General features: G+C 33.8%; 1 protein-coding gene across 3 annotated transcripts in view; it reads right to left on the bottom strand.

Annotated features, from left to right (window-relative positions):
• The window catches only part of CCSER1 (coiled-coil serine rich protein 1), a 722,113-nt gene that overhangs the window by 50,361 nt on the left and 657,712 nt on the right, over positions 1 to 14,040 (bottom strand). The window contains exon 9 of one of the 3 annotated variants that reach the window (XM_073891962.1): positions 954 to 1,160. The exons of the other annotated variants lie outside the window; for them this stretch is intronic. Coding sequence (XP_073748063.1) covers positions 1,092 to 1,160 — 69 coding nt within the window. The 3' untranslated portion in view covers positions 954 to 1,091. Of the gene's footprint in view, positions 1 to 953; positions 1,161 to 14,040 lie in introns of those variants that run through there. 3 annotated transcript variants of the gene reach the window in all.

The raw sequence follows: 14,040 nt of genomic DNA, 5'->3' as shown, positions 1-14,040 counted from the left end.
ATCCCTCATCATTAAGGGATATTTATATCTGTGTATGTAACCCCCCTTTATTAACATCCTTATTTAAATATTTTGATTTAATAAGACTGTTGGTTTCATTTCTAAGTTGTTTCAATGTAGGTGATACTTGTTGGTTATCTACAAGCAGAAGCAATAATTCAAATAGAGAATGCTTAGAAATTTCTGACCCCATGAGCAAAACAGTGAGTCAGTAGAGCCCTAGTTTTCTCTGTTTCAACTGACTAGGCATAGTGACTTTTTTTTTTTGAGTAGGCATAGTACTTTAAAGAATACTATTTATAATGGTAGCTTCATTATAAACAAGAGCTCTGCAGCAGTTCCATCAGGTGACTTTGGGCAAGTTTATGAACCTGTTTGCATCTCAACTTTCTGTAAGTAAAATGAGAATAATCATATGTTGCATCATATACTTGTTTTGAGGATTCAATGAGAAGAAAATCTGGTACATGATAAATTTTTAACATTGTCATTCTTACCAATAATTAGTGGTTATTACCAATCTCAAAGACTATAATTTAGAGATAAAGATCGTCTTACAAATTAACATAAATAGGCAATTGTCTGTATCATTTCAGAAATATCTAAAGTTCTGCCAAAAGAAATTTCTCCCCCAATTATGTCTAAAATTCTTCATGGAACCTGACAGGCATTTTTGGGGAGGAGGGAGCCCTCTGAGACCGGTAATTACTATATTTTGAGAACGTGAGATGAATTTCTCCCACAATAGATAACACTGAGGCTTACTTGGAAAACTGCACCTGGAAGATGGAATGAAAAGAGACGAAAGACAGGAAGAGACAGGAAATTAAAAGGAGCCACATCTGCAAGCTGGGAGGTACCATGAATTATTTTGGCTTAGGTTACAATTCTCTCAAGGATAGCTCCCGCTTAGATTCTCAAAAGGTTAAGGGAACACCTACCCTTGGAATTTGAATCCCAGTGCTGTGATAACAGCAGCCAGCACTTTTAAAACCGATCACCTGCCTAGGAAGCCTGTCCAGCTCACATGGGAGACCTTGGCTAATGCAGAGGGGCCGAGGTCTTTGGAGAACAGCAGTGGAGAGCTGGGGTCAGGAGGTGAGAGGGATTTCAAGGCAGCTTGCCCAAAATGGTGAACTGACATCAAGATGCAGAGGTATCTGTGATAGGATTGAGAAAAGAAAATAAAAGGATCAGAGAGAGGACAGGAATGGAAAGAATAAGGAACAAGTGATCTGTGGTAATGGGATTAGCACTAACGGCAGCTGATTATCCCTCATTTGGCATATTTACCCTAACTTGATGATATGTCTTAGGCATTCCAAAATTTTGGTATTTCATCAAGAGACATTCTGTCACTCAGGAGATTGTTGCAATGCCATCTCTACCACTGACCATGATTTTTCCCAAATACTATCTCCTATCATTGTCATCCTTTCCTCAACTCCATTATTGTTCTAACACACTAACAGTGCCCTTATAGCAGAAGATATTTCTCGGGAAAATATTCCATATATCTCTGCAGAACAAATGGAAAAATATCTCCAAATGCGGGATGAATTTGGCAAAATTAAAAGGTACTTCCAACTAAAATGCTGCAAATCCTAAAAAAATTTCTGACACAGAATCAGAGTAGGTGTTGTTATACAGGGAAGGTCAAAGGCAATTTACTTTACCTGGAATATTAATTCTTGAAGTCATTAAGAAATCCTGTATTATAACAAATTTTCCATTACCATCCTGTGATATTTCCATAACTTCAATTATATTATCTTTTCAACAGCCCTCAATGTTTAGAAATATAAAATTATATGCTGGCTTAACACAGTTTTTGTCCCTTTTCTTTCAGCAGGTGCTCTTTTCCAGGTTGTTTTGGTGATGATATTATATTAGCGAGAGGACCGCAACCATGTGATGATACTTTAAACTATAAATGCACTGCAATTTGTGAAAGAGTCTCATGGTCACTAATTTCCCCAAAGGAAAAAAAAAAAAAGATTATGTGACTGTCTAACTATAATTTCTTGAATGATGTCATCTAAGAAGTACAACATTATCCCCTTAGTTCTTTATTATAATGCAGAACTAGACAAAATGAGTTTATGCTTTTAGTATGCTAAGGCATATACTAAAAATATAAAAGTTCCAGCTCTATTGTAATGGAGTTTGAAGGACAAACATCATACAGGATGATACGAATCTTCTCATTTTTGATTTCACAACTACATTGTTGAGACATCCTCTGTATTTCAAAAACTGTCCTTCTCTGTCTGTCCTTTTCTTCAATCTATAAAATGCTGCAGTCTCTCCTGTCTTTAAAAAAAAAAAAAAAAAATCCCCTGTCTTGAGGCCACTCTAACTCCCTCTCATCTTCTTACCTTCAAGCTTAGGTTTTACAAAGTGTAGCTCACGCTTACTGATTGTGTTCCACATTTTCCAGTTACTCTTGAATAAAAGTTATCAGCAAGTATTTCAAGGATACACAAATGTATTAAAAGTATCATATGTTATAGATTTACTAAGCTGCTTTGTTAAATTTTAGTGTATTTTCCTGCTTATTTCTATTAATAAAATAAAATTAAGAGATACTACTGAAGTCTTCTGTACAGCTGTCCCATGCCTCCCTATCTAGAATTGAGCACTAATGTAATCTGCTGCTTACTTTCCCTGGATTCTTTTATAATTTTAGTACATATGTTTATAGCCACAGACAAAATTTATATAAATTATATGTGTCACTTCTGCCCCATGAGTGCTTCCTCTTGCCCCTAAATGGTGCTATTATTCTTTGATGTTCTTTTCTTGACTCATTACACCTTGCTTTCATTTTTCAGTAAATAACTTTGGAGAACTTACTATATGCCAAATCCTCTTGATGTCCTTTGCAGGATTTCAGTACCACCTATGAGTTTACAACCCCCAAGTCCATTGTACCGACCTCTCCCCTAAGCTCCAGGCATCCGTGTCTATCTCTATATGGATACAGCTACTGGAGAGTTCTTAGACACTTAAAGATGAACATGATGAGCACATCAGCTTCCCTTTCCTTACTGGTTCTGCCTTCTAATTTCTGATTATTAGAAATGGCTCCACATGTCACCTACTCACTTTCTATATTATAGAGGTCACCTTATTATATTCATTTCTAATTAGTCACCAATCTGATGGTTTGAACTCCAAATAATTCCTATATGCATCTCCTTCTCTCCAATTGTCCTTTGAAGGCCCTTGCCAGCTTTCTGTACTATTTCAATCTCTTTATGTTTAACTTCACCCAATAGCCTTTACGTATAACCCACCCAAAAGAGGAAATGGCTTCAAATAGTTTCCAGAGCATGAAGCCAAAGCGCTTCACCATGATAGGGTGACAGAAGGCTCTCTGCTAACTGGCACCTGCCTCTTTCCCAGCTTCATCTCTGCCACTCTCCACCTCACGCTTCTCTCCATTAACAATGAATTATTTTTAGTTCCCCATATATATCTGGCTATTTTAGAGCTATGCACATTTGCTGTTCATTCTGCCTGAAAAGTCTCTCAGACTTCCTTCACTTGTCTATCTCTTATTCTCCCTTTTGTGATCCCTTATTCTTAGGGCAGGCAAAATTCCTTCCTCCATCTTACCATTCTCTGTGCATCCCAATTACACTATTCCTGGTATATGGTAGGTGCTCAAATCAATATTAGTGGGAATTGAATTTAAATGCACTGTCTTTAGTGAACATACATAATTTGGAAATAAAGTTGTGTGGGTTTTTTTTTTCTAATACAAAGTTTGTTGTTTGTCACTGTTGATAAATAACATCATCTCTACTGACATATGGAAACAATTTATAGTTGTCTCCTCTACCTTACTGCTGTCATTGATTACACTGAAAAATTTACTAAAAAACAAACAAAAAACAACCTACAACTATCCTTGAATCTAACATGGTAAGAAAATAAGAATGGTAGTTCTTAAGACCATGAGCTCAGGGGTCAGACTGCAAGATTTCTAATTCTAACTTTACTACTTACTATATTTGTGTGATGGGAAGGTTACTTTACCTCTCAAGCATTTATATATGCTTGAAATAATTCCTGATAATTTTTATTAAGGAGTAACTGTGATGGGAAAGTTACTTTATCTCATGGCTTCAATTTTCTCATCAATTTGGGATGATAATAGAAACTACATTATGGTGTTATATCAAGAAGTCAGATACGTAATAAGCACTTGATAAACATCACCTACTATTTGTGTGATTCTTTTAAATTCATGGCTAGACTTTATTTTCACATACTTCCCTGAGAAATTATGTATCCTATTCTTAAGTAAAACTGTTCTATATATTCTGGGAGGCTAACTTCATTATTTTCAGTATTAAAGTTAGGCTGGATTTTTAGAAACTAGAAAAAGCCATTCAGTGCTTTCTATGATATGGAATAAATGAATAAAATAAGAATCATGTATTCTTTAATGAGCAGACAGAGCTTAGTTATAATTAGTTCTTTTAATTCTTAAAAAAAACCTTTCCAATTTCTTCTCAATTCCTAGTTTTTAAAGCATTTTCAATACATATTAGCTCATGTGATTATCACAACAGCCCTGTGATATAGCAAGTTCAATCAATATATTACCATAAGCATACATATTTTTAAAGTTCAGAAAAAATGCCCAATATGAAATACTTAGCAAACAGCTTCAATGTATTTAGAATCTCCCTGTTCTGCTATATATCAATTTTTATATTCACAACTTTATGCTTTGCCTGTGGTTTCTGAATGGCTCTGTGTATGTGTTGATGTATGAGCAGGTTTACACAGGCAGACAGATTTGTCAATGTTCTCTGGTAAATTTGTGTCAGTGACCTTAGCTCATTATCATGACTATGGATTATACATGAACTACTTTCATGCACATTTTGCTTGGTTGCTATATAAAATAAAGGGCTGAGAAAGACAAAATAGTGATTACACACAGATACATAATAAATGCAATCATATTTGGAAGGAAATCTTTAAATACTGGAATTAATCAACTTTACTGTAACACTGTTCACTAATTTCTCTTCTTTAAAATTAATCTATTCCTCTAAGTTTAATTCAGTACTTATTTTTTATGCCAAGAACAACTGCATTGAATTTGGAATTTTTTCATGGCAAAAAAAATCACCATAGGATACATTTAGGGGCATCTGGCTAGCTCAGTCGGTAGAGCATGCGACTCTGGATCTCGGGGTTGTGAGTTCCAACCCCATGATGGGTGTAGAGATTACTCAACAAAAAATAAAAATCTTTAGAATACATTTAGATTACTGTTTCCTCAGCAGTGGAGTGGTATTTTAAGGTTGGTATAGATAGGGGAAGTGTGGGAAGATAGAGTGGGCCTTAACTCCAAACGCCATTTTTTTCCTCTTTAAATTGAGGATAATGATATGGACAAAAAGTGTCATCTCTACACTTCTTAAGGGTTTCTTTCTTTTTTCCCAAGTCTATAGACAAGATATTTTTTTTCTAGTTCACTTTTAACCTCTACCTGTGTGTGTATCTATACTTTGAAAGTATTTTTTGATAAACATTGCATTATAGAAATAAAATTGAGATTGAAAGTTAAATGACTAAAATTTTATACTGAACTATAAATCTTAAGTTTTTAAACTTAAATGTTAAGAAACATGATGTTTTATTATTTCCTAGAACTATAAAGAGCTTACCCTGTAAGAATTTTAGAGATTAAGAAATCATACTTGAACATACTAAAATGACTTAACTGTTTTAAAAAACAAATTCCATTACTATAAGCTTGCTTTAATATTGAAGATATACTTTAATTGTATGTTAAAATCATACTAATCTCAAACCAGATATGTTATGAAACAATAATTCTTAGAATAAAAGAATCTAACTACGTGAACATATTAGAAAGGCTATTAAAAATGGCTTCTGAGGATATTAAAACACTGACAAAGATCATATATGCAATAGTAACTAAAATTAGGTAAGTCATTTTCTCAATATTTTGTAATTAATAATTTAATTATTCATATTTCTCATATTTCATAAACAGAAGTTTTCATTTTTAATTGCAAAAAATGTTAAGTCCATTTATTCATTCTTGGAAGTAGAAATGATAAATGGTAAATATCAAAGATTATCAGTTCAGTTTGAGCCAACAATTTTAACTCAAAAATGAAACAGTGAAATTTAGTAAAACAGTAGCTACCTCACAGGATTGCAGAAACAATATATGGTCACAATAAAATGTAAGATTTTAAGATATCTAATTTTAAAATAACAAAACCACTAAAATACCTTCTGTGTCCTGTGGGAACAGGACAATGCTTCTTTGAAAGTGCATTTGTACTGTTTATTCCTAAAGCCCCATCAGAATCCACATAAAATGGAATAAGCTTGTTACCATCGTGCTTAAGGAGGTCCAAACAGCAAATAATGACTGCTAATGTCAAGGTCTCTTACAACAGTGCTTGCAGGAGCCCCCTTGGTTAACTGTTCAAAGAGGCTTCAGCCTGTGTTCTCAGTACCTTTTGTTGCACATTAGAGACCAGCCCTGATCTTAATGATGAGTAATATATTGTTATCTGGAAGTCCCCTGTCCACTGCTAAAATTCCCTCAGCCATTGCCTTTTCTAGACCTGAAGTTCCCACACTAGTCCTTTCATTTAGACAATGAAGAGTCTATGGAAATGAAAATTTGAGAATATTTTCTTTCAGACTAGGATATCCACACACCAGGGATTTTGCAATGCTATGCCAGTAAAAGATTTTAGGTAGTGAAATTATGTAACAGGATACATACTCAAACACACTGAATGCTCAGGGGGAAAAATTGTGTTGAGACAAAGTGAAATCTCTAGAGGTAATGTCCTCGAGGATTTGTGGAAGAAGCATCTTTTTTTGGGAAAGCATTCTTGGTTATGTCTGGAAGGAAATGAAATGGCCATTTCAATTGTAAGAAAATGCCAAAACTAGCAGAAATGCATATGGTATTCTAAATGCTTCACAATGACTAATTCACTGACATCTCACAATTATGTATCATTCTAATTTTCACATTAGAAATCATAGATACAGAAGACCTTAATATCTTACTCAAAATCACAGAACTAGTAAGTGGCATAGCTGATATTCAAACCCAGAACACCTCTCCATTGAGGGAAGATCAATATCTTAAGAGAATCCCTAATTTGTGCAAAGGCATGGGACTAAGAGGGATCCCAAAATAACTACAAGGTAAATGCAAAGTTAGGAACATGACCACATTTGGGTTTCTCTATACGTAAATGCCATTATTCTTTTCAATTGATTATTCTTTTCAATTGATTACTTGCAGGTAACAGGCAAGGTGAGGTGAGGCAGATTATTACTGCTGTTGAAATCAACCAAAGAAATATTGGTTCACAGGACAGTTTGAATAGACAAGAGATAAGGAGGTCAAGGCATATATATATATTTTTTTACTCCTAAAAGCAATGAAGGCTGCGTTGAGCATCTCAAAACTTGTAGTTCTAAACTCTGACTTATATCAGTAACTTTAAGCAGAGGACACTTTTCAACTCTATGTCATGAGGTACCTACATAAGGTGAGCCAAAAATGAATTTTTGACCCTGGAAATAATACTATTTTATTTTGTTCAGAAACCACAATCTCTAGGGTGCCTGGGTGGCTCAGTCAGTTAAGTGGCCAACTCTTGATTGATCGGGTCCTGATCTCAGGGTCCTGGGATAGAACCCCCTCATCAGGCTCCGTGCTTGGCAGGGAGTCTGCTTCTCACTCTCCCTCTGCCTCTCTTTCCCACTCACGCTCACTCTCTCCCCCTCCCCTTTAAAATAAATAAATCTTGGGCGCCTGGGTGGCTCAGTTGGTTAAGCGACTGCCTTCGGCTCAGGTCATGATCCTGGAGTCCCGGGATCGAGTCCCACATCGGGCTCCCTGCTCGGCAGGGAGTCTGCTTCTCCCTCTGACCCTCTTCCCTCTCGTGCTCTCTATCTCTCATTCTCTCTCTCTCAAATAAATAAATAAAATCTTTAAAAAAAAAATAAATAAAAAAATAAAATAAAATAAAATAAATAAATCTTAAAAAAAAAACAATCTCTGAAACTCAATTTCATATATATATTTCATATATATACACACATATGTACACATATAAACACACACAAATATATATATACAAATATGTATGTATCTGTGTGTATTTATATGTATATTTCTATATATATACACATATATATACATATATACATATATTTTATATATATAAATTTATGTGTGTGTGTGTGTGTGTGTATAAAGAAAAGTGTTAGATTAGAATGATATAATTCACCTCAGTATACATTAACTGGGTACACAGAGGAATGGAGACCTGAAGAAGAAATGAATGATACATGAACCAAAGAAAGGAGTCTTACTCTTGCTGTTAAAATAACTAATATAGACTAAAAGAATCCTGTAACTTAAATTCCTTAATAACATTTTGTGGATACACCAATAAAGAGTTTTGGTTGAAAGGATTTAGGATAACTCTAGGAGGAGATAATAAGTAAGCTATGTTAAAAGGAGGAGGATTATTTTAAATATTGGCTAAGACACACACACACACACAATGGCTGTGTCAGAGCACATAACTGAGTGTAGTTTAGTGACATATGGATGGGACTGGATTGGGCTCCAAATGTCATAACAGGAGACTTACACATTAGGGACAACTAATGTTTCTGAACAGAGAGATCATGGTTAGATAAATGTTGAGAACTCAGACATCTTTTGGTTCTCATTCAGCTTTAAAATATTTTAATTTTATGATTAATAAGGAAGTAACTCAGTTTTTTTTAATCATATCTTGAAATACCATAGTATTAACCTACTAATTTCTTTCATGTTTGTTGTGTTACTGAATCCTAATTTGGGAGACTATTTTCTGATCATAAGTGATGAAATAATTTTACCTTATGAATTGCTTTAAAAATAATATTTAGGGTCAATTACTACAGGCTACAAGAACATGCTTAGAGTTACAACAGCTTTGGGTTCATGTTGTAATGTATGATAATCTTAATGATATTACCAATCCTCTTAACGAAAGACTTTTGGATTGCAGAAAGATTGAGTGAAAAGATAGCTTTTCTAGTCTTTTAATGGGGGGAGATGGGGTTTACATGGGTACAGGAGGACAATCATTCTGGTCTTTTTTTTTTTTTTTTTTTTTTTTTTTTGCTAACTGCCTTCCTTTGCAGATTTAGTGATGTTTTAAGTTTGAAAGAGGCAGCAAGGCCTTACAATGGAATAGGTAAACACCACTCTCAAAGCATGATATTCATGATTAAAAAAAAATGTTATTGTAAACACTATCATGAGACTAAGAATTTATAGTATTGCTTTCCTTAAGTAAAACACCATTGTGATAGTTACTCTGTTTTCTTATATTTTGTTGGGTTACATTCATTAAACTATATTTTACAGAATGCTTTTTAATATGCCCAAAGAAAATTTGCAAATGACTAGGCTTCATATGCACTGACCTTAGCTCTTCTTTTGAATCTGCAGTATGGCTCATTTTAGTCAAGCTGCTGAAACATTTGTGGCATAATGCATCAAATTAAAGCAACCAGCTGTGATGTTTAATTTAAGCAAAAAGCTTATGATCTACAACTACATAATACTTCAGGAAATAATTGATATTGTATGTAACTGCACTACAGTGACATGCAAGATGTGTTATAAAAGGCCTATAAAATGCTATATATTTTATTGTATTAAGCCATTAGGACTTCAGGTTTAAAAAGAGCATCATTTATCCAAAAATGTATATCAGAGGATAAATGAAGAGACTTCAACATCGTTCTCTAAATATAGATGAGATGTGAAGTAATTTATTCTCATGTGTCAGGAGAGAGGTTCTTTGTTTTATCTTCCATTGTTTATAATGAAGTTACTCCATTATTTACAGACATTCTAGAATTTGGAAATGTCATTAACCATGAAGCTCAACTCTGTTTATCAAATTTCTCATTGTATGAAAGTGAAGGCATTTAATAACCTCCAAAACAAAAGGGTACTGATTTATTATCCCCCCTTTTCTTTGTTTGACATGATGCACAACACAATTGTACAAGTGGCCCAGCTGATACAGGCTGTTTCATGCCATTGATCGTTAAAGAACTCGAGATGTTGAAAAAACACTCTATATATCTATATCAATAGACTTAGATATCTAGATCTACTGATAGAGTTTTGTTTTGTTTTTTTCAGTTGGGTATTGGGATTTCTAAGTGGCTAAACAGGATGAGCAAAGAAAAAAAAAAAGACATGATAAGGTATTTCCTCTAAAAAAATCACAACCTATGAATATTACCCAAAGTCAGCTATAAGCACTTACTGATTTTTATGGCATTTTTAGATAAAGAGCAGAATAGGTACTTAATAAAGTTAAGTGACTTTCTCAAGGTCTGGAGGTGGGGAGGGCTGTGGTGTAGTGGCGAAACGGTAGCAGCTGGTAAGATCTAGATCATTTGGTGACCTGGCCAAATGCCCCATTCATAAGACTAGTATCAAAATAGAAAACCCATGGTAGGGTTTCTTTATAGAAAGAAACACTTCTTCTAGGGTTGAAAGACATAACATATTTTCTAAGAATAAGGAAAAAAAGAAATATTTTAAATAAGTTTAGAGGTTTGCTACACAGCCACTAGCTTTGTATGCTTATTTAAAAACACTTCAAATACAAACCCCTGAATGATTTGTGTTTGTAGATAAAGGATTTATGTAATCATATCATAAAAAATATTTTTGTAACCTAAAATATTACCCAAAGCTGTGCCTAGAGATAACTGGAAGTGTATGAGGGGAAAAAAAAAAAAAAAGCTTCAACAGCAATTTTAGGTAGAAGGAAACATTATTCAATACCTCTGACTAGGTACATAGTTAATTTTTAAGTTGAAAATGGAAGGAAAGCCAAACATGAAGTAATCATTCACTTTTCACTACACCAGCACTCTTTTTCACCTTGAAGACAGATTAAAGAAGAAAAGTTTGAAAACTAAATTATTAACACATACTTAGTAGCACGGTGCTATACATAATTGTTTGCCTGCATTTTTGAAAATAGAACAAAGCCTGTTATTAAATAATGCATCTTGATAAGTCTGAAATATGGGAACAGCCCACTGAGCCTCTGACCCATGCCATCTGTCACTAATGAGGGGCACAGAAAATAACAGAACCAGTATAAGCAGGTCCAGACACTCCAATTGTTAGTTTAGTATTTGCTGTTTGTTCCCGAATGTTTGCTGTAACAATTCCATTGCAATTTTTTTTCTTTAAAAATGTACTCACTTATAAATATACATTTTGGCAGGTATATTCACTTCACTTAGCTATTTTTAGCATGTAAGGTTTATGTGTGTATATTCAACATGATTATTGGTCAAAGGGCATAGTGTCATGTAGAGTGTAATAAAATTTTTAAAGATCATGACCTAAGCAAAAAAAAAAAAAAAAAAAAGATAATGACCTAAGCAACATAATATCAATCATTTACTATTAGAGGTCTGCCTGGGATGTTAAAGGTACATATTTTAAAGGCACTGGTTGGCTATTAACATGAATTGAACACCAAAAATGAAAAATCAGAAATATCAGTTGGATGAAAGCCTTTAAGGAAATTTGAGTTCTAGTTGAGGATTTTGGAAATCACAGTATATATTTAACAATGGTTATCTTGCTTTAATTTTTTTTTCAATATTTATTTGAGAGAGAGAGAGAGATCACGAGCGGGGGGGTAGAGGGAGAAGCAGACCCCCCGCTAGGCAGGGAGCCTGACGTAGGACTTGATCCCAGGACCATGGGATCATGACCTGAGCTAAAGGCAGACGCTTAACGGACTGAGCCACCCAGGCGCCCTATCTTGTTTCAATTTTTGTTAAAATTTTAGTTATTAGTAATTATATTGCATTGAAGAACAATAAGGGTCTAGCTACAAAGAAGTTTACACTCAAGTACTGTTGTTTAGAATTTGAATTAAAAAGTTACTGAACATCTACTATACAGAGGATTTATTTAAGCCCTGTGGGAAAAACAAAAGCATAAATATATAGTCTCTGTACTCCAACGGTATGCAACCTAGTTAAAAGGTAAAAATAAGACATGATATAATTATTAGGATAGCTACATGACCATAAAAATAGTTGATAAATTACAAGAGAGAAGTATCAATGGAAGCTACAATTATCACTTCAGGTTATACAGGCACAGGATCATACTGATCAAATTTTTCATCTATTGATACAACATAAAACCAAAGAAACTGATAAATGGTAATTTGATTATTTTTTTTAAAGATTTTATTTATTTATTTGAGAGAGAGAGAATGAGAGATAGAAAGCACGAGAGGGAAGAGGGTCAGAGGGAGAAGCAGACTCCCTGCTGAGCAGGAAGCCCGATGCGGGACTCGATCCCGGGACTCCAGGATCATGACCTGAGCCGAAGGCAGTCGCCTAACCAACTGAGCCACCCAGGCGCCCTGATTATTTTTCTTAATGAAGATAATTCTCAATATCCACCTGGAAGCATATGTATATATCATGTTAATATAACATCTCAGCCATTTCCAAATGAAGTGACATGCTCAGTTAAGCATCTTCACCCATCCTGTGATATCATCATGAAAATCTAAATGTAAAAATTTGCTAGGTCTAACTTTCTATTCTTTGCTATTAATTTATCCTATGCAGTTTAATATTTTTATTTGCTCATTAAAATTCAAAACACACACTTTACTTTCCAATAAAGACAAACATTCATTTCATTGCTATTGGTAGGCTAGTGTTAGTCCTGCCAAAAATACCTCCTTGAGTTTAGAAAAGGCTGTAGGATACAATAATTTACATGTGCCTTGCAGCCTTTCATCTAGAAGATATGAAGAACATATTTGTAGAAATACTGATACCAATGTATACTTAGGGCTATTTTTAAGAAAAATTAGAGTTACTATGTTTTTATATCATTTCTAAAACAAATGGGTCTTAGTTTCCTCAACCATAAAATGGTACCAGTAATAGTTTAGGCTTTATAGAATTGTTGTAAAAATTACATTTTTATGTATATTAGAGAATTTTAGGAATATGCCTGGTACATGGTAAAACTGCAATAAATATTAGCTACTATAAATATTATTGCTATGATTTCCATTCTCCAAAGTGACTGTTAGTTACCTTCTTATGAATTATATTGTAAAATGAGTATTATTTCACTCAGACACTTGGAAAAATTTTTAATACACCTGCAAAATAATCTCTTAAAAAATATCTGTGCACAAATACCTATATATGTATTTCACACATACATGCACATGTACACAAAACTTGCCAATATATAAATGACCTCATTATAATCTGTATTCTAAAAATGAGACCAACTAGAATTATGTTATTATAAACTTTATATTTTAAACATTTCAAACTTCAGTGAACCTTAAACTTTCACCTCCTTTCCTAACTGCACAAAGGTACAAGCAAATTTTTTTCAAAATTTACCTAAGTTACCGATGACAGATGTTTAATTCTATTTCTGAATCATCATATAAATGCATGTTTATAAAAAAAAAACAAAAAACAGAAAACGAGTTGAATTCCTTTGATTTTTTCAATACTATTTCAATAGTACTATATCTGCTTTGATATTACAACACTATTTCTAATTTTCATGTTCCTTCCCAATCTAATATTTATATATATATTTTTAGGCTTAAGCAATAATCATCATTGATAATAACTGACATATATTGAGAATTAACTACAGGCATTAACTCAACCTTTGCAACATAAGGCATGGTGCATATTATTACCACCGTTTTCCACATGTGGTTCAGGGAATTTAAGTAATATGCCAGAGTTACCCTGCTAGTAATGCCCAGGCCAAACTCAGATATATTTGGACAGATCTATTTGGAAGCAGTGCTGTTCACCACTATAGTAATCTTTGCTCTACATCCCACCCAAAGTTTCCCAGAAAAGAGCAACTGAAAAATAGCACCTTACTAAATG

Source organism: Callorhinus ursinus, unplaced genomic scaffold, assembly GCF_003265705.2.
Source record: "Callorhinus ursinus isolate GAN/ISIS: 27379988/994484 unplaced genomic scaffold, GSC_fseal_2.0 scaffold4, whole genome shotgun sequence".
In the NCBI taxonomy this organism is placed as follows: Eukaryota; Metazoa; Chordata; class Mammalia; order Carnivora; family Otariidae; genus Callorhinus; species Callorhinus ursinus.
Note: the sequence above shows the minus strand (reverse complement) of the source record. Positions and strands in the feature narration are given on the sequence as shown.